Consider the following 27,807-nt stretch of genomic DNA (forward strand, 5'->3'; position numbering starts at 1 on the left):
ACCGGAAACTTTACACCCGTTTGCAACCCTAGTTGGACCACAGAGATCTTGATGTGTTGGGTTTGGAAGCGGGCAGATTCTGTCCGATATTTCAGCCACTGCTACCATAGACACCATTGCTGCTAAAAAGATAAATCTGACACCCACATGCATGGTCAACTCCATGCCCAGAGTAAACAATGGTCTTATCATCACTAAGGATTTGGCCAGATCCCGGTCACTGTACCTCCGATATCAAGCCATTAGTCATCAAAGCTCTGAAGCAGTTAGACGAGTTTACCAATCTGGTAAAGGTTTCTTACATTCCATGTTTCTATTTGAGTAATCAATTTCACGGTGAAAGAGACCATACATTGCAAGTTGTACGACTGCAGGGTTTTGATCCAACATCGTCATCATCATCATCATATTATTTGGCCCCACTCCCAACCCTCCTCCTTTATCCGGGCTTGGGACCGGCACTGTCAGAGTTTACTCTTCCAGTGGCGGAGTTACTATTAATATATATTTATTATTATTATTAGAAATATATATATATATACACATAAATATTTAAAAATATATTTTTTTTATACATTTACAATATATACAATATAAATAAATACAATATTTTAACACCCCTAAGCCTAGATTACAGCCTCAGTAGAGGGATGTTATAATAAATATTTTAAATAGAAAAGTATAAAACTATTTATAATATATACAATATTTTAACATCCCTAAGTCTGTAATAAGGTCTAGGTGGTATAATGAATATTTTAAATATAAAAATATTTTAAAAAAAATAATAAATATAAAAAGTATTAAACCATTTAAAATATATAGATAAAATGTAAATATTTTTACATCCCTAAGCCTGTAATAAATCCTAAGTGGAAGGATGTTATAATAAATATTTTAAATTGAAAAAGTATACAATTATGTACAATATATTCTATATACATTATTTTTGTTTAAATCTACCTTTTAAGATCCCTGACATATTTTAACATTCTTTAAATATATTAAATATAAAATGTAAAAAACTATTTACAATATACATTTTTTTAATAAATACTTTAAATATAAAAAGTAAAAAAATACTTTACAGTATATACAATATTTTAACATCCCTAAGTCTGTAATAAGGCCTACTGTAAGTGGAGGGATGTTATGACAAATATTTTAAATATAAAAAGTAAAAATCTATTCACAGTATATATAATATACAATATTTTAACATCCCTAAGTCTGTAATAAGGCCTATGTGGAGGGATGTTATAATAAATATTTTAAATTGAAAAAGTATAAAACTACTTTAAAAAAAATATACATGCATCTCTAAATACATGATAATGATAGTAATAAGGCCTAAGCCGAGGCATGGAAAGGCCCCTCATGTCATCTTGCCAGAAACAACACTGACAGTATAAACCTACTGTACTTCTCATCGATGACATGAATGCTGTTTAGATGCATTCCGGTTAATTGGTAGAGGATTGGGAAAACCCAACACAAACCATTCATGGTAAAGCATCAGCTCCAGGGGAATCCTGTGCTCTGGATGACGCTGCAGACAAGCCCACAAAAAATGGATGCATTCTGTGCAAAAAAAGATGAGAGAAATTTGATTATTATCTTAACTTTACACATGCTATCTTTAGTCTTATACATGCTACATAATTATTAATTCTTTGCTGAAAATCTTACCTTGTGACAGCGCAAATACAGACTTGTTGCTGCCCAAGCAGTACAAGTCTCTGGCTGTTGGAAAACGCCCATGCAGCATTGCAAACAGGAGCACCCCTAATGAATACACTGTCGCAGGCTTTGCATGATATCTGCCTCTGTCATGATATTCTGGAGGGAAGTATGGTTTTGTACCTAGGGGAAAGAAATTTTGTTAGATGTTTATAACACAAGCATGCTGACTACATACAGGATGCGTCTGAGTGAGCTAATCAATTTGATAGCAAAGCGATGTGTAATACTTACCACAGCAGGCGCTGTAGCCTGAATCCTTCACGAGGTCCCCACACCCAAAGTCGATCAATTTGATCTCCAAAGTTGTCGGGTTCACGAGTACGTTTTCCAGCTTGATGTCGCGATGGAAAATGCCACGATAGCAGCAGTAGTTAGCGGCATAAATTACTTGCCACATGAGGTACTGTGCTATCTGCTCGCTGAGGAAACCTCCAGTGCATTTCAGAAATTTTCCCATATCCATGCTTGGCACGGGGCGCTCCATGACTATAAGGTAGTAGTCTGGGTCATCCTGCCAGTCCAGCATTTCAATTATATGTGGACAGTTGGGTTTCCTGTTGATGATGACTGCCAACGCAATCTCTAAAGGAAGAGGTTTGGGGTGAAAAGCCTAAAAAGAAAAAAATGGAAAAATGATAATTAGATTGAAGTCATTTGCCACATTGTTCGTCAAAGGAAGTTTGCTTATTGAAATGTTATTAACATCAATATAAGATGGTGTTATGATGTATCATAATTGAATGAGAAGAAAAATGCAGAGAGCGAAGCATACTCACAGTGCTGACATATGTCGTACGTTTCGTCTTTTGGACATATTTCACAGCCACCTGATTAACAAAACAAAGAATAAACAATTAACATGTGTACAGAGGTGATTTCATTCCAGTCATAAATCCTGAAGAGAAGTACATCAACAAGCAGTAAATTAAAACCTAGTAAAGTATGTTTGGTCAGTCTTAAAAAGTTGAGTTATCTAAATAGTGAATATAAGATACATTAACAATGAAGTAAAAAGACAAAATACCTTAAGACCATCCTTATAGCGAGTCCCTTTTCGAACTGATCCAAATCCTCCTTCACCCAGCCTGCCACCAAATTTGTACCGCCAACAAATATGATCTGTTAAAAATAAGTAAACGTAAATGACATTAAATAAAGTGACATTTCATTCTTATTCATTTTATAATTAAAATTCATTTGACACACTGGAAGACTATTTAAATGAACTGCAACAAAGCTAAATGGTGATTAAATGTATTACAAAAACTTACTGTACATATTACAGCTGTTTTGGGTTATGGCAGTAAACCTACCTTTGTCCAGCTCTCCTGATGGAACGGAGTCTACTTGAGTATGCACAGCACTGGCAATGCCCCAATCTACTTCAGGATGCCTTGCAGAGACAATCCCTACACGACCTTTAGAGGCAATAGCCATGTCTACTTTGGGACACCCTGTAGAGGTATTGCCCTTGTCTACTTTGAAACGCCCTGCAGTAGCAAAGCCCTTGTCTGGTTGGGGACGCATTGCACAGGCAATGCCCCCATCTACTTTAGGACGCACTGCACAGGCAACATCCCTCTCTGCTTTGGGACTGACTGCACAGGCAATGTCCCTCTTTGCTTTGGGTCTCACAGCAGAGGTAACGTCCTGATGTACTATGAGACTCCCTGCAGAGGCAATGTCCTCATCTGCTACTGCACAGGCAATGGCACTGTGTGTTGCGGAGGTCACTGCAGAGTCAAAGCTGCCATCTGCTGACAGACACACTGGAGAGTCAGTGTCTTTATCTGCTGATGACCACACTGATGTGTCCAGGATCGCAGGTCGGAGGACGTCTTCAGTGTATTCAGCAGTGGGGATCAGTTCCTTGAGGCCTAAATGGCAAATAAATAAATATTATGAATAAAATATTGCAAACCAATATTCAATAGTTTCTTCACTTAGAGGCACTTTTTTGTATTTTGAAAAAGCTAGGTTTTCTAGATAATGTAAATTGATGTTTTAGATCTTAAAATTCTCAAATATTGACTGGTTTGGCATTGACACCTACAGTAAGAAAGATCTTGTATCAAACTCAGATCAACAGTCCTCAACACAATTTCATTTTCATTCGTTTCTTGTGTGTTTTTTTGTGGAAAAACAATAGCAAACAAGCAATACAAATAACGAAGCAACTATTTATGAAAAATTCAACTTTACCTTGACTATGACTCCGATATGTTCCTGTTCCCAGTACAGAAGTCTGGTTCAGCTTCTCAGCCTTAGCGACACTGTACTTTTTTCTTCTTAAGTGCCACCTCCAAAACCTCTTCCTTTTTCTCGTATTCTTTTCTGTCCTCGCCTCACTACCACCATCAGCCGCACAAGCCCCAGCAGGCGTCTCATTATCCTGATCAGGATGGGGTTGGGGTTCTTGTACAGACTTCCTCTTTAACAAAGTCCTTAGATGATTCAGTGCCTTTCTTAATAGGCCCATTTTTACACAGTTTACTGGTGTACGTTTATAGTACTTTGATACCCAACTACTTAAAACCTACAAAGTGAGCAAGAATAAAGAGTCGCGCTTTTTATATGCTGGCGACAATTCTATTTGTGACGTCATTAGGTCGCATGCAGAAGTTAGAACAAAACATTTTTTCAAAACATAACAACATCAGTGGTTAAAGTTATCACGTGTTAAAACCACTGATCTGTCATATATAGATCAGTGGTTAAAACTAACTTAGAACGACCTAGCAACTGCATAGCAACACACAGTACCAGTCCGAACACTTTAGACTGGCCCCTTGGGATGATAGCGTTATTCAGTTTCAGTGTCATTCTCATCCAGGCCACAGAGAGGCAATAAAGAGCCACCGCACAACCTTCCAACTGGAGTTTGGAAAAGCAAAACACTAAAGCTCGTAAAGCGAGCAGTTTTTAGTATTCAGACGCATTTATTCTAATTTAAGGTTTTCTGTTTCTTGACGTTTTTACTGTCTTTCTCATAAGTATCAACAGTGTACAGTTGTGACGGTAAGATACTTTTTCGCCTTATTTCAGGAAAACTAGCGCTAGACACAGTTCTGTCAGCTGTTAACGTTACAGTACATTTGTGCATTAGCCTTTAGGAATAGCGTAAAGATCTAAATGGCCTCTTGTAAGAAAATGTGCTTTTTATGGTCCCAGAATGTATGAAGATCAAACATGTTAATTATTTAATGGAATATAGGTGTATGCATAGACAGTGAAAAGCTGAAGGATGCCATTTTCCACCTAAGTTACAATTCTGTACATTTCCCAATGCAATATTTCCATTTGATCACTTTTTTCATCAATCATGATCTGATGATAATATAATTCAGATTTAGTAAAGACTGGACAAGATTTATAATCACATCTAGCAGTTTGACATACACTTTACCTCTTTTGATTAATAAGTTGAGATTCACTGTCCATTACAATGAACATCATAAAATCTTATTTAGGAAATGTAACTCTTAAGTATTTTTATCTGTCTTTGTAATCAACTCTAAGTTGTTATTAAGGTAGGTTTAAGAAAAAACATGATTTATTATTTGTGCAGACTTGTGTCAGATTGATTGATTTTTGTCAAAAATATTTCTAACCAGTCTAATAGTCATTTAAAAAAGACAAAAGTGAAAGTCTGAATGGGCAAGTCACCCTAAACTAAACCAAAAATATATATCAACATGGAACTATTTTGTCTGAACACATGACAATTCTTATTATGCATAAATCTGCAATATTATGTTAAAAATCATTGCATGCTAAATCAAATTACCTAACAAAAGTGGTTCTGGGACAATGTCCTACACACACAATATTATAGACAATATCAAAAATATTTTTCATCAAACGTGTTTGTTTTTACTACAGAGTGCTCTATGGAGTTCCCAAAGCTCCCCCCTCACTCCGGCTCTGTGTTATCAGTAGTGGACATGCACACAGGTGGAGAGCCGCTGCGTATTATCCTGAGTGGGTATCCAGAGGTGAAGGGGGACACCATCCTTGCCAAACGACGCTATGTGAGAGAGCATCTCGATCATCTTCGCAAGGTGTTAATGTTCGAGCCCCGTGGTCACTATGATATGTACGGAGCCCTGCTGGTCAGAAGTGAGTTAGCAGAGGCTGATCTCGGCGTCTTGTTCATGCACAACGAAGGGTACAGCACCATGTGTGGCCACGCTGTCATTGCTCTCGGGCGATTTGCGGTGGATTATGGCTTGATCAAAGCGCCCACTTCACCAGAGACGCAGATAAACATACACTGCCCCTGTGGCTTAGTGAAGGCCTTTACACAGTATTCCAACGGGAAAACTGGAGCTGTCAGATTCCACAGTGTGCCAGCCTTTGCTTTCGCTACAGGTGAGCAATATGGTGTGATCATGATAATATGATCATAAAACCTTTGCAAGTTTGATTATGTTCAAATGGCGTCACTTTGAAACATGATTTTTTTTAACTGTTTTTAATTAATCACTTGCCAAACTTGTTTTATATATATTTTGTATAATATCATATTTAAATTGTCTTTAAGAGAGCTGTTTTATTCTTTGCCATCCTTGTTTTTCTAGATGTGAGTGTCTCGGTGCCAGGATATGGGTCCATCACTGTGGACATCAGTTATGGTGGAGCTCTTTATGCTTTTGTGAGTTCTGAGAAATTTGGATTGGATGTCAACAAGTCCAAGACCAGAGATCTGGTGGATGCAGCCACTGCTGTGAGTGATGCTGTCAAATCCCAGGTAACTGCTGTCAATGGTAGCTAAAACTAGCTTTAAAAGCATTTTTGTTAATTGAAATGAGCTCAAATAAAATAAAAATATAATTTAAAAACTTAAACTACAGAAAAAAAAAAATCCCCTTAGTAATCAATTGCAGGTTTAAGCTGAAATACTAAAATTAGTAAAACTTAAAATAAAATAAAGCTAATTAGGAAAAAAAATTTTTTAATAATTGTTAAAAACATAACATAATTACTAAAACTAACTCAAATTAAAATCAAATCTGGAAAATAAAAATTAAGATAATTAAAAAATAATTCTAAAATTAAATTAAAATAAAAAATAAATAAAATGAGATTTTTGGGATTTTATTTTAAAAAAAATTGGCAAGTGAAAGAAACATAAACCTACTTTTCAACATTGTGTTTTATTAGTCTGTAATTTGCATAATTGACTGGTCTAATTGTTGTAATGACTCTAGGTAAAGTTGTACCATCCAGTCAGTGAGGATCTGGCCTTCCTCTATGGCACAATCCTTACTGACGGCAAAGATGCTTTTTCTGAAGAGCCCACGGCCAATGTGTGTGTGTTTGCTGATGCACAGGTAAAACCAGTTGTTTATATGAAAATCAAAAATACAGGAAATTCTGGACTTCAGGACTGTTCATCCTAATATGAAATCATTTGGTTGATAGCGACTGGTCTTCTCTTTGTGACAGAGGTTTGTTATATGTGTTGTCAGGTGGACAGAAGCCCTACAGGGTCAGGTGTTACTGCTCGTATAGCTCTTCAGTACCAAAAAGGCCTGATCGGACTGAACCAGACCAGAAGCTTCAAGAGTGGAGCTACAGGATCAGTGTTTACAGGAAAAGCAATAGAGGTACCTGTAGAAAACAGAAACCATTTTAGGGTCTAGTCCTGGAAATGTAGTTTATATTCTTTAACAAAACCAGTAATTGTAGCTGGTCTGTTGTTGAAGGAGACCACTTGTGGGGACTTCAGGGCTGTGGTAGTGGAGGTCACAGGTCATGCTCACTACAGCGGTGTGGCCAGCTTCACCCAAGAGAGCGATGACCCTCTCAGAGGAGGTTTTCTTCTGCGCTGACTTAAAGGTCACAACTGATATTTCTGCTTCTGATCGCAGGTACAGTGTAAGACAGGTTTTCTGAGCTCAGAACATGTGAATCTTCAGATGTAGGTTTTTTATAAAGGAAATCATGAACTGAACATTGATTAAACATTAAGATATTATATATAATAGTTATGATTTCATCATATTGTTTTTAACCTGTTTTTTTTTTTTTTTTTTTAAACCATTCACCAACAATTACTTAGACATTTCACAAAATATATTTTGTTTAGGTCTATTTAGGGTGTGTGTGTGTATACACACACACACACACACACACACACAAAAGATAATAACTAAAAAAAAAAAAAACTTTTTAGGATTCTTTGATGAATAGAAAGATCCAAAGATCAACATTTATATTAAATAAGCTTTTGTAACATAAACTACATCATTCAAAAGCTTGGAGTCAAGTGTATTTTAATCATTATATATTTATTATTAAATTATGAAATTAAAGAAATTAATATTTTATTTAGCAAGGATGCATTAAATTGATCAAAAGTGATGATAAGGACATTTATAATGTAACAAAATATTTCTATTTCAGATAAATGCTGTTCTGAACTCTCTATTCATCAAAGAAACCTAAAAAAAATTCTACTCCGCTTTTTTCAACATGGTAATGTTTTTTTTTTTGCAGCAAATGAGAATATTAGAATGATTTCTGAAGGATCATGTGACTAGAGTAATGATGCTAAAATTCAGCTTTGAAATCACATGAATAAATTACATTTTAAAATATATTCAAATGGAAAGCGGTTATTTTACATAGTAAAAATATTTCACACCATTACTGCTTTTGCTGTAAATGTATGTAAAAAAAAAAAAGTGACAAGGTTAACATTGTAATTGCTAATATTGCCCACCAGAGGACATCATCTGACTGTAGGAACAGTGTGGTGATATTGTTTTTAATAATTTTAATAAAACATTTGGAATGCCTGATGAAGACTGCGTGACTGAAACATTATATTAAAATGTGATTCACAAGCTATAGCAGTGTGGGATTCTACGTGTCTGCTTATATGATTCACTTGTGCTTGAGGTGGCATTTCATTTAGATTTTTTTGAAAGTTTTTTATATATATATATATATATATATATATAAACATTATTTTTTTGCATTACCATTCACTAACAATCAGAGGAGACTTAAATTGACAACATAGTAGAAAATATTACTCCGATTCTTCCATTTATTCTCTTATGATTCATCTTACAATGGAAGGTTGTGTTTTCCTTAAATTATAAAATTCCAATGGAGGTATCTTACACTGAAAAAGGAAACATTGTTACACCATACAACTAGGCTGCTAATAAAAAAAACCAGGAGAGACTCCAGACAGGATGGAAGAACGTAAGGGAAGAAGAGTATTGCCTTGATCCAGTTACTTACAGATCATTTTAAATATGACTTCATTTCACATGAAAACTCCTCAAACAGAGAGACCAACACTTGACATCAGAAACTGCATAGAGTCTGTACAATGACCGTCCAAAGTGTTTAAGACAACATGGGCTCCAGATGCCCCTAAAAACACACCTTTAAAAAATCATTCCCAGTCAGCCTGTATCGGATATCACAATGCAGTCTTCTTTATGATAAAGCAACCCACAACCCTGGTTATTAATGTCAGTAATATTCCTTTAAAACACTCAAAAAAGAAAAAAACCTTTTGTCAAAAGGGCAAAATCCTTTTCTTAAAGGTGTACAGTCACTTTACAGCTTTCCACTGACCTACAGTATGTACAGACACTTGTCATTGAATCTTTAAATAACATCTATTCCCACTTTGAATCAGTCAGAAAAGCAAGAAATTGAGAAGTTCAGATGAGTGACGCTTTAGCATGCCAAGACTCAGTGTCACTTTTGGCGATTTGTTTGGTTACAGGAAGAAAATATGGGGTTTAAGGACAAGATTTGCCGTAAGTGGTCAAATGAGCCTGAGTTTCTGATTTATATCCAATCAGTAAACCCACAGTTATCTCAGTCTCTGACAATATCCTGGTGCTCCAGCACTCTTGATGAAATAAATCAGCAAATTAGGTTCATTTGGCAGCCGTATTCCTAGTTTCTGAGAGTTTTTTCTCTCTGCATTCAGACAGGTTCCCCATTACAGTCACAGGACACATGATAAGCTGACCGTCTTTGGGTAAACATGCTTTCCTCTGCTACCCGGGATCGAGTTTAATCTGAGGAGATTCACCAGATTCACCACCACAGGGAGGTTGTTTGGTTGTAATGAAATGCGTCTCAGTGGTTGGTCTGCTTGACCGCCGTTCAGAAGTTAAGCTTGGTGATTGGACGCTCCCTGCCGGTGTCTGACGTCTGGCTGTTGATGCGTTTGCGATTGCGCTTCATCTTCGACAGATCTTTATCGAAAACCTCTCCAGAACGCAAAGCTGACACCAGGTCATCAAACTCACCCCCGTCGTCCTCTCCGTTCTCTTTGGCTTTTCGAGCCTTCTTCTCTTTCTCCCTCTGCTCCTTGAGCTGAAAGATATCAAGATGATGTCAGATTTGGCAGTGAATGGGTGAAGAATAAAGAGATGAGTTATGAGTTATCTTAAGTGTTTTGGCTCAAGCATTATTGCATTATTATAGTATTGCAGCAGATGCTGTCAGTTGATTAAGGGAGTGTTCACACTTGTCATGTTTGGTTCGATTAAAACCAACTCTGGTGCGATTGCGCTATTAGTGCGGTTCATTTAAGTAAGTGAGAATGCTGCTGTCCGAAACCTGGTATACACCAAACAAGCAGACCAAATCCAAACGCACGCGAATGGGAACTTTGATGTTATACACCAAGGCAAATGTACCTTTTGCTCTTGTTTTGAGTATTCATGAGATCTGTCACAAAATATACATCCTTCAACCCGACCACTCAGGTTATGAACGCATCACTGTGCCTTTAGGTTCAGTATCTATAGGTTCACTGTCAAAAATGGCAGTGTGAACGCTAAGCGGACCAGGACCAAATGTATCATTTTCCTTTTTGGTCCGGACCAAATGAACCAAACGAACGGAACTACAAGTGTGAACACAGCCTAACTTACTCAGCTGAGATTTTTACACTTAAAAAATAAATAAAAGTAGCAAAATATTTGTTGTAAAATATAGTATCTTTGCGAACATTTAAAAAACATTCATAATTGACAAATATTTGTTACTAATAAGCATATAACTTAGCCACCTACCAAACACAATAAGTTCTTTGTTTTATATGTACTATAAATGTTGTAACAGTTTTGAAAGACTGTATAAAAAATCTCAACCGTTTTCTATTTGAATAGATTTTAAATGTAATTTATTCCTATAATGGTAAAGCTGAATTTTCAGCAGCCGCTTCTCTAGTCGTCAGTATCACACGATCCTTCAGAAATCATTCTAATATGATGATGCTTTGATGAGCACAAGAGGCTTCTTTCAAAAACTTAAGTAGGTATTAATAAATAAATGATATTGAGATTATTCATTTCCAAAACATCAAATTTAATTGAATTTAAAAACTTCACAGACCTGAGCCTCCATTCGTGCCCTGCGCTCCTCCTCTTCTTTGCGTCGGCGCATGTTCTCGTTCTCTTGACGGGCCTCTGCAAAGGACTGCAAGAATTGGTCGAATATCCCAAAGAACTCATCGGGCTGCATCTTATCAGCATCTTCACCAAAGTGCTTGACCGCCTTTAAGAACTGGAGAACAGAAGCACTGGTCATATGAAAGCCATTTCCTGCTCGCTTTACTTTCAGAGTAATGACGTGAACATGAATACTTCAAGAAAATCCTAAAACAAACAAACAAAATAAACACAAACATGGCTCAACAAAATCTAGTTGTCTTCTTTTTTTTCTGCAACTTTCTATGTGAACTACTTTTTAAATAATAGCTATAAATTACTGGTTTGTTATTGTTACATTAATGATTTCTGAGACAATTTTCCATTTCAAATAAGGTAAGTAAAAGTACAACAAAAATTGTAGATGATCATATGATAAATATAATAAATAAAATGGCTTGTTCGTTTACATGAAACTCAAACTAAATAATGAAACTAAATAATAATACTATATAATAATGATAATTAAAACCATAATTTTACTCTTGTATGACAAAACATGTAGATTGAATGTGAGATGTAGTGACAATGAAATAAAAATGTTCATAATATATATATATATACATATACATATATATAAAAGATTATTTTACAATACAAAGAAAGTGTAAACCAAGAGGAACAACAAATTGCAGTGAAATGTGCAGACAGCTGCACAACAAACTCTGGGGGTCTAATGAACTTCTGGTAAATGAAGTGTGTGACGCACTGCTAGTTATCCGGTCACCGGTAGCCAAACATAAAGTAGTCTTGTTAACCCAAATTTCTCCAGTGACTGATTGCAGCCTAAACACAGGGGACTGCAGTCTTGCCGTGGCACTGCTGCAGCCTCGTGCCGTCTCACCACAGGGGAGGAGGCCTAGTCTTCCCACAATGCCTTTGATGTGTCTTTATCACTGCCATATGGAACAGCTCCTCCGTGGGCCTGCATGTGCCTGAGCCAAGGGGCATATTTTTATTTCTCCTTTGCCCTGCTTTTATATCTCTTCTTATCAGTCTCAGACTTCAGACAGGAGGCCTAGGTTGGGTTGGAGATTCATCTTTTCTGTTATAGAATTAATGTGGCATGTTATTGTGCATTTATGTGTAGGTCCTCTCTATTTAGACATATGCATTAAAATACAATTTATACATGGGGAAATAAAATTTTACCTCATGATAGCATTATAAAGAAAAAGGCTCATTAAAAAGTAAATAAAATGTAATTAATTAAAAATAAAAAAGAATATTTTGGCATAACCTATTAAAAATATTTATTATAAAAAATATATTTTAACAAAACTGTTTCACTGCTTATTAATATTTGAAAGATATTGAATTAACCAAAAACAAAAGAGATGATGATATCATAAAGAGGACCCCTGTGTATCAAGTCAGTAAGACTCCGAAAATATTAAATCATTTGCAGTGGTGGTATTGTTAACTAATATTTTTCAGTAATTTAAATAAAACTACAAAACATTAAACACTAATATAAAATAAAATTAATATAAAAAGACAATTAAATGCTAATATATTAATAAATAATATTATAGTATATAACTAATACTAAAATAACATTTTAATAATTTCTGACCATTTTATGATAACATTAGATTAGATGTTGTGTTACTGAAATTTATTAATAATTCATCCTATTTATTAAACAATACTTTATACTAAAACAAACTTTACTACATAAACTAAAATTAAAACCAATATTAAAATAAAAGACAATTTAAATCTGATATATTAATAAATACTATTATAGAATATAACTAATACTACAATTACATTTTTGTAATTTTTGACCATTTTATGACAACACAAGGTTAGTTCAGGTTGTAAAATGTGTGGTGTGACTGATATTTATTAATAATTCATCATATTTATTAAACAATACTTTCTTTATCTTTATGCATTAAATACTATATCATATGTCATATAAGGCCAACATGAACACAGATACATTTCTAAGAACTTAAATGTGGGCTGTCGTATTTATGAGAGATTTTAACATTCAAAACAGTCATAATCCTGTCATAAAATCCCAATACCGTGAATTTGCTGCACTTTACCTTTCCAAAACTATGTAAAAAGAAAACCTTGCCATTTTATATACCCATTTCCCCTCACAGGACTGCAAGATATTGTGTAGCATATGTGTTAAACAACTGTCTGCCTCCCTCTGCACAGATGGACCTCTCGAAAGCAATAAGAGTTAAATGTTCTGTTCCCTCTCTGAGTGCAAGGGTCGCTACGCAGGAAGCGTTCACAGCGAGAGGCTGAAGGTCAGCTCCTGCACGCAGCAGGACGTCCAGAGTGAGCGCAGCCTGTTTCTCCAGCTGGCCTTTGAAGGAAAGGCTGAGCACCAGGATGGACATCTTAAAGATACACACTCAAACAAACAAATGCAGTCCAACACACACTCACCAGTTCTTTGGCCTCGCTGAGGGAGTCCTCGACATCAGAGAAGCTGAAACTGGCCACTGTGATGAACTGGCTGACTACTGACACAAACTTATCCCCATACTCCTGAGGACGCTTCTTCTGGAATTCTAGCTCCTGCACGAGAGACAGAAACGCTGTACACGATTTGCTTTTAAGTCTGAAAAAAAGAGGAATCATGCAGCACTTACGCTCTCTACGCTCTTCAAGCCACTGCGAAGATTATTGATCTCCTTCTCCAGTTCAGTCATGCTGGAAAGACAATCATAGAGATCCCAGTCATTTAATGTGTAATCAAGAATGCATTTTCTACAGGAGATTAGGGTAAACTGTGACACTTTTGAATTAAGCTGTCCTCCAGGTTAGGAGAAATTAAATAAAAACAATTTAGTCAGTCTACTATAAAATCCATAACAAAGGGACACAAATAGGATATAAAAGGGACAAGCTGAATCAATGGGGAATATGAACAAGTTCATAAAAAAAAATCAAAACTGAATGTAAAAAAAAAACAATTTTAAACTTTATATATATATATATATATATATATATATATATATATATATATATATATATATATATATATATATATATATATATATATATATATATATATATATATATATATATTAACTATTGAATATTATTTGTGTTTAATAGTTAAAAATATGAGAGAAAGCTTGTAACTGGAGGCAGATCTTACAATTATTATTTAATATTTGCAGCATCTGACACATTTACTCCTCAGCTAATATTTTGTAAATGCTTCATCTATTAATACATGACAGTGATCTAGAATTAGATAATTGAAACAACTTCAAATTTACGAACAAGTATTATATATTTTAATGTTTTTAATTATTCTATTTTATATAAATTTAATTTAAACATATTTTTATATAATTTTTGTTTAATTTTCCATAAATTTATTGTACTTGCCATTTAACATTAAGGTCCCAACAGTTAATGTTAGTTAATGAATTAAATGAACTAAATTAATTATCAATGAGCAATACATTTGTTACAGTATTTATTACAACAGTTAGTTTAAGTTATCTCAGGTCCATTAAAATAATATATACATTATATATATATAATTTAAACAATTACATCAAATACGTATTTTTACCAAAATGTTTTTTAATATTTATATCATATAAAAATATATTTTACAGTTAAATTTAATTATTAAATAGTTCAATATTTGTATATCTCTCAGTCACAGTCAGCTGTATATGGAGCCTTTTTTAAATATATGGCCATATAACAAAAATCTCCATATGCCAGACAGGCTGACCATTTTTAGCCTTTTATCCAAACAGGTCACACTGATAAGAAGCACAGATATGTCTAACAGGCATTTATCTGAACTTTAACCCCTGTGATAGCACTAAAGTGACTCCATTAGTCAGATACTGCATATAATGAGTGTGAACGGCTCTGTTTCGAGCTGAGCTATTCTTAGCTGCTCAAATGACCTCAGTAGGACCGATAGGCGCTTGTCTTCAATCTGTGCAGCCTTTATTCCTCCTTCCACACAAATAGGCCATTGTAACAGACTGAACCTTCAAAGTACACAGAAACATGCTTATGGAAAAACCCCAATGGCCACTCAAACTCACCGTACCTTCTGACCCTGGAACATGTTTTTATTTCCTGAATAAATGACACTGACTTATAGACTGAGTCAAACAAACAGAATCCTTTATTTCATTCTTTCTACCCCCTCAAATGAGATCACGGTCTTGTGACTTCACTTGAATACATTAGTCTCGCTGGCGTGACTAAAAAGTAGTTTAGTGGCCATTCTACTGTACATTTGGATAGTCAAATTTGGCTCAAATTTGCTGGTACGCACATCACAGCAGCACATGGATCTCGAGAGGTCATTGAGTGGAGATCTCTCTGCTATGGTGGTATGCATGTATCTCTCTTCCACTTATATATTTCAGCACCCAGGACTAAGAGAGACGAGGGCCCCATTTCCTCCAACTATGATTTAGGGTTTTGCTCTCCATATGTGAGTAACCAAAAGCTTGTATGACCCACAGCATGGATTGAAGCCCAGTGTTGGGCGGGAGTGACACCACAAAAACTATTTCCAAAATCCATTTAGCGCAAGTAGACCCTAAAGGCCAGTAAATCGTAAAGCTGATGATAGAAGTGCACACCAGCCACTCCGCAGCTATACCTACTTTACTTTTGCAGCTTCCGGCACGTTCTGCAGCTCCTCTGAGAAGATCATGACTTTGGAGTACTTCTTCTCCAGAATGGTGATCAGGTAGTGTAGGAGAGTGATATTCCTGCAATGGGACAAAGACCACAATAAATGTATGAATATAAAAGCTAGAAATAACTGTCATATCTTCTCACTTGTCGATGCTGGACTTGGTGTCTGCGATCTTGTTGAGTGAGGAGATTTTGAAGCCGTAAGCGTTGCCTCTCTGTCCTTTGTTCATGTAGTTGCCGAACGCCAGCACCACCTCCAGCAACTGCTTGAGATTTCTACTGTGCAGCACCTCTTTTGAGGCCTTGGACAGTGCTGAAAAAGAAACACAAAGAACAAGCCTAAAATGTTTAATGTTCATGAGCTATAACAATTCTGTAATCATTATCACTAGCAAATGTAAGCAGTAGAATATTAGTAGAATAGTCTGTTAATTGTGACATCATGTAATATTGTGAAATATTATTACAAATTAAAACTATTTTCAATTTGAATACACTTTAGATGATTTCTGAAGGATCATGTGACACTGGAGTAATGATACTGAAAATTCAGCAATATGATTTTTGCAATGCAAATGTGTTTAAAGTGCACATGCACAAACCTTCAACTTTAGGTTTAATTTCTGCAATCCTCTCTGCAAACTTCTTTTTGAAGTACAACGACTGTAACCTCTGCTGGTAATGGTTTATTCTGTGTGGAGGACAAAGAAAGAGGATTGGGCCAGGGAAAAATATAAAAGCAAGGTCCATTAAAAGGATTGCACACTACATCACCCATAATAGATTCTAAATGATCTGTAGAGATTTAGTGTCTTGCATATGACACAATAAAACGCACATGATCTGTATACACAGCATTAATGGTTCCACTGAATAAAGAACAAACAGTCTGAAGCAATGATCTGCGCCTGATGCTGCTGTGTTGCATTCAGCATTCCCGGGTCGGGGACAATCACCTTGGTTACCGCACTTGCCGAGGGCCAAACACAGCCTTAGAGACTAAAATCAGACAAGCCAGTCGATTCTTGGAACGATTTGTCTTCCATCCTCTATACACCTAACGCCAAGGCACCTGTGCTTTGTTTGGCCAAGCTTCTCTGCATGTCTACGATAAGATAGTACTTATTTAGTTACAGAAAATATTGACGCTGAATGGGATCCTCAGTCTGACCAGATCAATGTGTCACCCAGGATTCATAACCCTTTTCCTTCCTTGCTACAGGAAATCACATTTACTTCTAACACCACGTGTTTGAGTGTGTGGAAAAACGAAACAGATCTGAATAAGTCACTGTTCAGTGGTGGGTGGCCTTAACGGATGAGATATTCCTTACATACAACGTACGAAGCCAACATCATGAAATCCACTGTGTGGGACTGTGGAGGTGAACAGCATGGCGCTCATCGCGGTGCCAAGATGAAATAAAGATCCAAGCCAATCAGCAATGGGGCTTATGGGTAGTGTGCAGCAACATTTAGGTATAAGCTTAAAGTTTTTGAGCTTAAAAAAAACGTCTACCTTTTTCGAGAGTGGGGAGCCTTTATTTCCAAATGGACAGAGGTTAGCTTAGTTAAGCCATCACATTTATCTAATTAAATAAAGCTCCTCATGATAAAAGTAGAATTGTGAGAAAGGAAAAAGTGAATCAAATTAGGGTCTATTTACACTCGTGATGCATTTTTAACTTCTTTTTACTCGAGATGCATCACAATGGTCAAAGACTTGTGTATGTTTGCATAGACCAACAAATAAGACGTGTCCTATTTGATCAGCCCCCTTAAACTGTCACCATGATGATTAAATGTCCTACCTGCTCATTTCATAGAGGAAACGGTCTGCCTTTGCCATGCGGTCCAACTCATGTTTGTGCTCCTCTAGTAGGTCCACATCACACTTCTCTGGGACAAACTTAAGCATCTGAAGCAGTGAAGAAAACACCATCAAATACAACAGCACTAATAACAGAGAATTACCCTTAAGCAGTCTTGAGTGATATTATTTTGGAAGACTATTTCTGCTATAGAGTAAAAAAAAAAAAGTTACTTAGTTTCTTACAGTTACATTTATCTCACAATGTGACTGCTTCCATAATTGCAACTTTATATCTCATATTTGTTTATTTCTAGTAATTGCATCTTCATATTTCATAATTTAAAATGTTTCGTAATTGTGAATTTCCTTGATTGTTTATTTCCCATAATTGCAACTGTATAGCTCACTACTGTGATTTTAATACTACTGTGATTTTATAGCTCACAACTGTATATTTTTCCATAATTGTGACTTTATATCTCTCAGTTGGGACTTTATATCTGAAAATGTGACTGTTTTCTAGAATTGCAACTTTATGGCTCACAAGAAAAAAAAATAGGTGGAGAAGAAAGACACGTTAACTGCAAAAGATTTAAGAATTAATGTAAAACCATCAGGAAACATTTAGTCTACAATGCCACCATTTTCCAGAACTGCAACTTTTCCTGAAGTCTCCAGAATTACAAGGTGTCAGGTTCTCACAGACGTTGCTTGGGTAAAAAATCCTAAAATATGCCCCTCACTTAATAACATGCTGAAGTATTGTGAAATACATTAAAACAATTTTTTATAGATACAATTTCTTTATCGATAGATAAGTTGAGAGTGACTCTCGAAAGACCAGCACCACATATTCTTGTACCACTGTTTGAAGAACTTTTCTTCCAGAATCTGGTAGTAAGTTTTAGGAGCTCAATGTGACTCACAATGTGACTCTTTTCTTAAATAAAACTTGCTCTCATCATTACCCTATTGTATTTTTTTTAGGTTTCCATACATGTTTGTTAACCATGATAGATCCAGAATGCTTTTTCTTCTGCCCCTCACTCACCTGCTCCAGCATGTCCTTGGGCAGATCTTCCTGTTCATCCATAGTCAGAATAGCCCTCTTTATTTCCTCATTGGAAAGTTTCAATCTGAAACACAAGCACAGAATATACAGATCAAGCAGACTGGGACAAATAAAGTCATTTGAAATGCATTCACAAATGAAATCCGAGTGATAGATCCACATCAGCAGAAAACACAGTGAACTGTAATTAATCACACTGCGAAAAGGAAATTGCTGGGAAATTCCTCCACTTGCATAAATTTTCCTTTGGCATATAGTATAAATAAATTAGTGTATGTTATTTAGAAGAGCTATTAATCTTGAGACCCAATGTTGAACCCAAGTGTTTGTTCCAGTTACCAAGAATTTCCTGGCTAACTCTATATATCATTACTGGAGTGAAGAAGTGATATTATCGCATGACTCATAGAAGTTAACCCAGCATTTGCCTGCTGAAAATAATCTGTGATCATCACTGGTTGTGTCTCAACAGCAACATGACATTTGTGGTCAGTTTGTCATTTGAGAGTTCCTGGCCTTTCCACCAATTTGTTTGAGCTATAAATGACAAGTATGATGTAAAACAAGCTGTCAATCTAGGGAAGATAAATATGTTCCTCCTATAATTGAAGGTGTTGGCAGATCTTCTTAGTAGCCCTCCGACAGAGACGGTCAAACCCGCCCAGAGTAGAATCCATCAATGGAGCCCACCCTCCAAGATTCCATATTAATGATCCAGAGACGCATCTGATCCATAGATAGCTGTGTGTGGACTTTAGGCCAAGAAGAACAGGTGTTTGATGGGTCTGAGATCAGCGTTGGAGAGCAGCCTTCGTTCCCCAGCCAGGATCCAGAGGGACTGCAAACCACAGCAGTGACGTGAAACACGGCCAGAGCTCTTTCCATGTTCGAGTCGAGGTGTTTGTGCCAAGCAGCCCTTCCAATTCCCAGTGTTCTGTGTTACTGAGTTCTTTCTAACAAAGTTCACATGCTTACAGGAGTGAGTGAAGCTGAACTCAGGAAGGAAATGAAAGAAATAATGGGAGCCTCAGTTCATTCAGAGGCAAGCCAACGTCATTATTAGGAGGTCATTAGCGTAACCACAAGACTCCCTCTTTATTGTTTAATCAGCGAATAATAAGCAGGAGACACAGTTGGAGGAAAATCTTGTGGAGCTGCAGAAGACTTTCCATTTCATGTGGTCACAGACACTTTACTGTGATTGTGAAATGTCAAGAATCAAACCTTTAGAGACCAAGTGAAATCAAAATCAAAGTTTTAATCACACGTTTAACCTTTAGTCCATGTGTTTTGGCTTTGAGACCATCTGTATGCTAGTGCTGATGTTGACAAAATTGACTTTTAGATATACAGACATACGGAAGAGGATTAGGGCCAAGCAATAATAAAAAAATAAAATCATTGTCATTGTGTTTCAAGAAAAAAAGTTAAAAAATAAACACACCCGTGTCATGTTCATTTCATCTCGTTGGACAGTGTTAAACAGCATCTGCAGTGGTGTAGATGTTCTTAGATGTAGCATACGATGCGATCGACCACAGTTCAAATATGCCTTCTGTCGAATTCACTTTTCTTTCTTTTCTCATCTCATATCACATTGGAAAAGTGAAAATCAGTTGCCTAATAAGTGTTTAACAATGATGTATTTATTGGGTAGGTTTAGGGGTAGGTTGCATATAGGAAGGGCTTTGTTGTCCCAATAAGGCAGCATCTATTAAAAAATTGTAATAAAATCATTTGCAATTTGTTATTACTTCATCCTGTTAATGTACAACAATATTGAGGTGCAAATAGTATCTATCACTATTTATAAGTATAATGCATATTAACGAGTTTTTCTTGAAACGTTTAAAGATTTTTTTTCTCTATTCTCAACATTTTGACTTGTTTCTTGAAATTTAAAGAGTTTTTTTCTCAAAAAACACTGACTTTATTTTCGAAATGTAATGATTTTATTCTCAACATTTTATGTTGACATTTTTCTTCAAATTTAACCACACATAATGTCTTTAATCTCAAAATGGTTTTATTTATTAATTTTTTTTGCTTGGCCCTAATCCTCCCCCGTAGGCATTTTCCTCAAGGAAAACAGACAATATTTTTATGGTTATTAACACAACAACAATTACTTTAGTTTTAATAAGTGCTTAAAGAGTGCTGTACAAAAAAATAAACTTGTGCTATACGTTCAAAAACCTGGCTTACTGTTCAAAAAAGTTTTATTTTTTTCATGTTTTTGAAAGAAGTCTCTTTTGTTCACCAAGGCTATGCTTATTTAATCAAAAATGCAATAAAACAGTAATATTTTGAAAAACTATTACGATTTAAAAGAACTGTTTTCCACTGAATAAGTTTTATTCCTGTGGTGGCAAAGCTGAATTTTCAGCATCATTATCCAGACTTTAGTGTCACATGATCCTTCAGAAATGATTCTAAAATGCTTATTTGCTGTACAAGAAACAATGTTGAATGTAGAAAACTGTTGTGCTGGTTAATATATTTTTTTGGCAACCATGATACATTTTTTTCTGGATTCTTTGATGAATAAAAATTTTAAAAGAACAGCATTTATTTGAAATAAAAAAACATTTGTAACAAATGTTTTTACTGTCACTTTTAATTAGTGCTGGGCAATGATTAATTGCGATTAATCGCATACAAAATAAAAGTTTTGTGTACATAATATGTGTGTGTACTGTGTATATTTATTATGTATATATAAATACACACACATGCATGTATATATTTAAGAAAAATATGATAATATTTTAAATATAGTTATATACAAGTAAATACATATAAATATTTACTGAATGTGTCTTTATATGTACTTAATAAATATACACAGTACACAAACATATTTTATATAAACAAAAACTTTTATTTTGGATGCGACTAATCACGATTAATCATTGCCCAGAACCACTTTTAATCAATTTAAGGCATCCTTACTGAATAAAATGATAAAAAAAATTGTAATATGTTGTTACTATTATTATTAAAATTTAAGATTTTTTTTTCTAGTGTATAGTCCTTTCTGATCTATTTCTGTACAGCAGGCTTAACAGGTTTAATTTCCTCTTCTGATTGAGAACTGTCCACACTGAGTTGATTAATATGAACTAAGTTCTAATTAGCGATCATTGAGCACATGTTACTCCTCAGTCTCATCTCCCTCCAGCCAGACCACCATCTCACTCTCCACCACCCTGACATCCAGCAGCACAACACTAATGACTCTACAGGCTTCCACTTGAGAAGCGAAACTATTTAAATCCCTGTGAATCTCATCTTGGGTGGTCCGTCCAGTGGCTGTACAATGGATTACATCCCAATCTCTTCTTGTGGAGACTCCTAAGAGAACATTTAGGGAGGATGAGAGTGTAATAGATCCACAGGCCATGATCTACAGATGGTGCTGAAGTCGGCTGTTAATGTGCGTTTTGATGAGGTCTCGATGTCGGTCGTTCATAAACTGTCATTAATAAAAATCTGCAGGGAGCATTTTGGAGTTAATCTGGCAATAATGGAATTGGTCTGGTTAGTTTCATTTAGTTTGGAGTCTTGCTTTACGAGAACCTTGTTTTGATCCCAAGCCAAACTGCAGTCAGTCAGTGAGCTGTCATATATCCTACACCGTCTGGATTGGCAGCTGTGACCAACTGTTAGAGTTTGCTTTGTGGGATTCATTTCATACAGAAAGAGTAGTCCTGAGGTGACAAACAGATATGTAACCTAAAATAAGAATTGCATGCTTTAATGAAAGTATTTATAATGACAATATCGCCACTAAAAAAAATAAACTCTGTGGGAACCCTGGATAAGCTCTGCATGGAAGACAGTTTAATTTGAGCTCATTCTGACACTGCAGTATGAAGCTATAAATGGGAAATATGTAAACCCTGAGTAACATTCAACTACCCAGGAGTTCTACAGCTAGGACCCGCAGTAGTGTTTTCCTTTAGTATGTCATATATTTTGGGTAAGAGAGGCTTGCTTGTCCTATTATAAGTGAATTAAATATTTCCTGAGTTTTGAATTGACAATAGATTCTTTAAAGATGAAATCGAGGTAATGAGGCATGCTGAATTATATTAATAATAATATAAATCTGCACAACTATTTAAAAAAATATGCTAATGACTCTCTTTGGGATGTGACATGGCAACTTAATCCAATAAAAATATTCAATAAATCAATATTTGCTCTTTTCAGTAAATGAAGCTTGGATACATTGAATGGATACTAAATCTTAATAGTGATTTTGACTAAATTTTTTTGTTTTTTTGTTTTCAAAGGAAATGGAAAGCTAGTAAACATCAGGACCCATTAGCAGGCCATTCTTTTACATTTTCTGCTAAGATTTTTGGGGAAAACTCTAGACTCTAGAAAAAAATGACTAGATTTATTTATGGTACACTTTTATTTTTCAGAGGTTTGGGGGCAGTAAGACTTTTAAATGTTTTTGAAAGATGGCTCTTTTGCTCACAAAGGCTGCATTTATTTGATATTAAATACAGTTTAAAAAGTCATCAGTTCAGTCTTCAGGGGCTAATGATCCTTCAGAAATCATTCTAATATTCTGATTTGTGGCTCTGCACACATTTCTTATTATCAATGTTAAAAGCAGTTGTGCTGCATAATATTTTTGTTAAAACCATGACACATTCATTCTCAATATTCTATGATGAATAGAAGGTTCCAAAAGAAAAGCATTTATTTGAAATAAAAATATATTTTGGCAGTATAAATGTCTTTTAATGTTAGCCATGATATTTCATAAATGTGACCCTGGACCACAAAACCAGTCTTAAGTCGCTGTGGTATATTTGTTGCAATAGCCAACAAAACATTGTATGGGTCAAAATTTAGGCCAAAAATCATTAGGATATGAAGTAAAGATCATGTTCCATTAAGATATTTTGTAAATTTCCTACTGTGGATATATTAAAACTTAATTTTTGATTAGTAATATGCATTGCTAAGAACTTGATTTGGATAACTTTAAAGGCGATTTTCTCTTTGATTTTTTTGCACCCTCAGATTCTAGATTTTTAAATAGTTGTACATCGGCCAAACATTGTCCTATCCTAACAAACCAATGGAAAGCTTATTTATTCAGCTTTCAGATGATTCATAAATCTAAATGTCAAAAAACTGACCCTTATGACTGGTTTTGTGCTCAAGGGTCACAAATAAGCACCCAAAGGGCACATTTTAAATATGGAAATCCCAAACCACTGCAATTTGTGGAGCTTCTGCAATCACAGAATCCTTGCATATTCCTTTTCAGTGAGCAAGTCAAATATCGTTCCTGGCAATGACAACCAAGTTGTCAACCGTGTTTTGTTTTTAATGATATAAGACTCTTAATTAATGAAGAATAGTTCCAGTTCATTTTTAAAGCCCCATGCTGCATTGATTTATAAAGAATTCAAGGAAGCCACCTCATACTGTATAGACGTGAAGAAACTAAGGGGCGTTATGGCTTTCACTGGTAGGAAATGGTACAATAACCAAGGTGGAAGATACAGTATCAAACCAGGATGTAGGAACCAGAAGGTATTACCCACAGGATATGACATTACAGGAGGGCTATTGAGGTCCACACACACACACCAGCCGGAGGTGAAATCATACCCGGGCCAGACACATCACTCACCGTGAGAGAAGGATGTTGCAGTTCTGAGCCCGGCGGCCATCGATGACAGAGAGCTCTTTGACTTTCTTGGAGCTCAGTGCATCGTCTTCAGTCTCTTTCTGTTTGGTCGGAGTCACAAAAGAGATACATTTCACTCAAGAGAAACTTTAAAGATCAGGTTTAAAATAAAAGAATCAATATACTCCGATTCTGAATCTCAAACTAACACTGCCAGTCAAACGTTTGGAATATTTTGAATTTTTTAATTGTTTTCAAAAGTCTTACCAAGGCTGTTCATTTGATCAAAAATACAGTAAAAACTGTGAAATATTATTAGAATTTAAAATAACCGTTTACTATTTGAATATATTTTAAAATGTAATTTTTCCTGTTATGCAAAGCAGATTTTTCAGCAGCCATTACTCCATTCTTCAGTGTTACATGATCGCTCAGAAATCATTCTAATTTCAAACTTTTGACCAATAGTGTGTATGGGCAGTTTATATAAACATTATCAATAAAGTCACATTAGGTTTCCACTTTTATATATTGTCTGGATACAAAATGAATGACACAAAGAAAGAGTGAGTGGGGGAGAGATGATGCAAACACTATTAGATCTGTTCAACCACACTTACCTGCTTGCAGTTATTGACCGTAAAGAAGTCCTAGAATGCAGGCAAGAAGCAAGGAAGATGCAGCACATGTTAGAGAGACAGCGTAGTCTGGTGAATTCAGCCAAAACAAACTCAAACAGGCATGTGCACATGATGACATTATTGGGGTTGTGAATGGTGAGCGTGAGAGTGCATGAAAGCAGAGCCTTCTGGGAGGTCTGGAAATGCAGTGTAAATGTGTGTGTGCACTGAAAGATGCAAGCTAGTTGATCACAGATGACCGGTTAATGTCTAAACAACTGCTAAATATCACAAGCTACCTCTCCGATTCCACCTTGTATCAAATCTAGATGGACACATTTTGTCTTTTCTCTAGCAACTCAAAATTTCTGTTCATAATGGGGAAATCTGCCCAGTAGAAAAGCCACAATTCTGAGAAATTATAACAAATAATCGCAGGGACAGGAAATAAAATTGCAATTGTTAAAAATGAATTATGATAAATATAGTAATCATGCAAAATTGCTGCAACTGCAAGAAAAAAGTCAGAGTTAAGTTGCAACTGTGACAAATTAATTTGAAATTAATAAACAATATAAAGTTACAGGTGTTAGATATGTATTATATAAACTTAATTTTATTTTATTTTTTACTCTGAGACAGAAAATGGTTTCCATACTGTAATAATCTGGCTTCCAGAATGCTGTAAATAAAGCATATACATTTTGAGAATTTGATGAAGTCGGAGAGGTTTTATGAATCTCTGTTTTAATGCATTTACTGTAGCATGCTTTCAAGTTACTTTAAAAACAGCTTAAAGTAATTTATGCATTGTTTTAAAATATAATTATGAAGACACTGTCAAGTTTCGAGCTGTATCCAACCTAGTTTTTTTTTCTTTTTCTTCTCTAATTTGACTGTAAAGCCATAAGAAATGTATGTAATTGCTTTATAATGAGACTAAGTGTGTGGTTTACCAGGCATAATGAGGACAGTTTGCCAATGTCTGCTTTTCATAGAAAACTGCTAGCGATATCAATGCATTTTACAGTCTGATAATTCAAACCCCATGCTCTGTGATGCAGGATTACCATGAGTAAATGTATCAATACCATGCATGAGAGACAGTGAATGCTTTGTGAGATCATTCTGGATGAAAACCAGTGAAAGAAGCATTGTTTAGTGACCTGTTGCCTCTGATAGGCAGAAAAAGTCTTCTCAATATCCACCAAGTCTAGGATTTTGAAAACTTTGCCGTCATCAATGTCTGCCCAGACTGTTCCCTCAAGCTTGTTCTGTGGAAGAGAGTGGGATGTGTAACTCAGTTACCGTCCATTCCAAAGTCACATGTTGTAAGTCACATGCTATATTTTGTTAATCGTAAAACTTTGAAACTCAAATAGAAAATGCATTGCGAAATTCAAAAATAAATCAAACATGATAAATGAATAAACATTTTATTCAACGCTAAAATGTATAGATAAAAATAGTATCTTAAAATTAAAAATATAAATAACATTTTATTCAATTAAATTCTAAAGAGTATAGATTGACAGTTTAAATGAAAATCTGAATGTAAATAAAAAATATAGTTTCATGTAAGGAATAGTTTCATGACATAAATTTGTTTAAATCTAGTCCTCTACCCATATGACAATCTATGACAAATACTGACAACTTTTAACTTTAATTTAATTTAAATTTAAGACAGGTTTGACACCAATTTGTGTCGATTGACTTCCAAAATTGTTGATTAAAAGTGGAGGCTTAAGAGACAGATTTTAGCCTCTGTGAGTGTCAGGATGAGCCAGTCCGCTCCTCTAATCCATGCCAGTCTCAGTCTCACCTCAGACAGCTTGGCCCAGTTGAAGGACTTGAGTGGATTGGACGGCTGAGGAATGTTTTTCTTCTTCAGGGACGGTCCCATGGGAGCTCCTGGCGGAGGCGGAGCTGCACCGAGAGGAGGCCGTCCAGGGGGTGGCGGGGGGCCGCCAGGGGGCGGTGGTGGAGGCGGCGGCATCAGAGCACTGCCCGGAGGAGGAGGTGGTGGAGGTGGCATCATGCCACCCGGTGGAGGTGGAGGAGGTGGAGGGGGTAAGAGAGGGCCACCTGGAGGACCAGGGATGGGAGGACCTCCGGGAACACTGGCTACTTGTCTCTAGAAATATAAAAGGGATGAACAGTGGTCAGTCTTTATTAATGTTTGTTTTTGTAAAAGGACGTTTACATGGTTTTGCATTATTTTTATTATTATTAATATCTGTGACATCATCAGCATACCGTGCTGAGGTCATGTAGTCTGGAAGTCATTTCTGCCACCTGCTGCTTGACTAGTTTATTTTCCCCCATTTCTCTTTCTAACTTCTCTTTCATCTTGTTGAGCGTTTGCATCATCTCCTCCTTCTCCTGGGTTTTTGCGTCACACTCTCGCTCCTTCTTTTCCAGCTTCTGCTGAAGCTCATGTTGGTCTACAGGACAAAGAGGTTAAAGGTCAAAATGTTATATGTCTCTACAATGAAAACACTGCATTACTGCCAACTAAATCAAACGGAAATATAAAAAAAATGAATTAACATAATTATGAGATGACAACTCTGAGAATCTATTCTGATCAGATGATGTTCTCATTTTTAAAAATTATTAGTTTTTATGGCAACGCTTATAATGTCAAATAGATGCCATGTGCTTGTTGTTGTTGATGACAGTCCAAAAACAAACCAAAAATTTATTCAGTGTTTAAAAGTACAGCTAAAATAGTTTCATGAAATTAAAAATAAAAACAAATATAA

General features: G+C 35.6%; 3 protein-coding genes across 6 annotated transcripts in view; 1 reads left to right on the forward strand and 2 right to left on the reverse strand.

Moving 5' to 3' along the window:
- Positions 1–1,103: 1,103 nt before the first annotated feature.
- LOC109058096 (serine/threonine-protein kinase pim-3-like) lies at positions 1,104–4,515 on the reverse strand. Its single transcript, XM_019075317.2, has 7 exons — positions 3,946–4,515; positions 3,057–3,620; positions 2,768–2,862; positions 2,520–2,570; positions 1,975–2,353; positions 1,690–1,863; positions 1,104–1,581 (listed from the first exon to the last, which is right to left on the reverse strand). The coding sequence occupies exons 1-7, from the start codon at positions 4,220–4,222 to the stop codon at positions 1,427–1,429; spliced, it is 1,695 nt and encodes a 564-aa protein (XP_018930862.2). The 5' UTR covers positions 4,223–4,515; the 3' UTR covers positions 1,104–1,426.
- Positions 4,516–4,603: 88 nt separating this feature from the next.
- On the forward strand, positions 4,604–11,431 carry LOC109058095 (trans-L-3-hydroxyproline dehydratase). Of its 2 annotated transcripts, none has more exons than XM_042747153.1 (7): positions 4,604–4,761; positions 5,626–6,114; positions 6,324–6,493; positions 6,954–7,076; positions 7,215–7,352; positions 7,452–7,616; positions 11,123–11,431. In XM_042747153.1, exons 2-6 carry the CDS (start codon positions 5,634–5,636, stop codon positions 7,575–7,577), a joined length of 1,038 nt encoding a protein of 345 aa, XP_042603087.1. In that variant the 5' UTR covers positions 4,604–4,761; positions 5,626–5,633; the 3' UTR covers positions 7,578–7,616; positions 11,123–11,431. The 2 variants fall into 2 exon arrangements, with proteins under 2 accessions (XP_042603087.1, XP_042603088.1); XM_042747154.1 differs by having other exon boundaries at positions 7,452–7,584.
- LOC109058094 (disheveled-associated activator of morphogenesis 1-like) overlaps positions 8,783–27,807 on the reverse strand; it is a 73,507-nt gene continuing 54,482 nt past the window's right edge. For 2 of the 3 annotated variants that reach the window (XM_042747151.1, XM_042747150.1), the window contains exons 13-26: positions 27,299–27,486; positions 26,865–27,176; positions 26,206–26,313; positions 25,040–25,069; positions 24,423–24,520; positions 18,740–18,824; positions 17,687–17,793; positions 16,478–16,566; positions 16,020–16,188; positions 15,842–15,949; positions 13,838–13,898; positions 13,632–13,763; positions 11,125–11,295; positions 8,783–10,098 (exon numbers count right to left, since the gene is read on the reverse strand). In XM_042747151.1, coding sequence (XP_042603085.1) covers positions 9,886–10,098; positions 11,125–11,295; positions 13,632–13,763; positions 13,838–13,898; positions 15,842–15,949; positions 16,020–16,188; positions 16,478–16,566; positions 17,687–17,793; positions 18,740–18,824; positions 24,423–24,520; positions 25,040–25,069; positions 26,206–26,313; positions 26,865–27,176; positions 27,299–27,486 — 1,871 coding nt within the window. In that variant the 3' untranslated portion in view covers positions 8,783–9,885. The remainder of the gene's footprint in view (positions 10,099–11,124; positions 11,296–13,631; positions 13,764–13,837; positions 13,899–15,841; positions 15,950–16,019; positions 16,189–16,477; positions 16,567–17,686; positions 17,794–18,739; positions 18,825–24,422; positions 24,521–25,039; positions 25,070–26,205; positions 26,314–26,864; positions 27,177–27,298; positions 27,487–27,807) is intronic. The other variant, XM_042747152.1, reaches the window with a different exon arrangement.

The sequence above is a fragment of the Cyprinus carpio genome, chromosome B20 (assembly GCF_018340385.1).
Source record: "Cyprinus carpio isolate SPL01 chromosome B20, ASM1834038v1, whole genome shotgun sequence".
Lineage (NCBI taxonomy): Eukaryota > Metazoa > Chordata > Actinopteri > Cypriniformes > Cyprinidae > Cyprinus > Cyprinus carpio.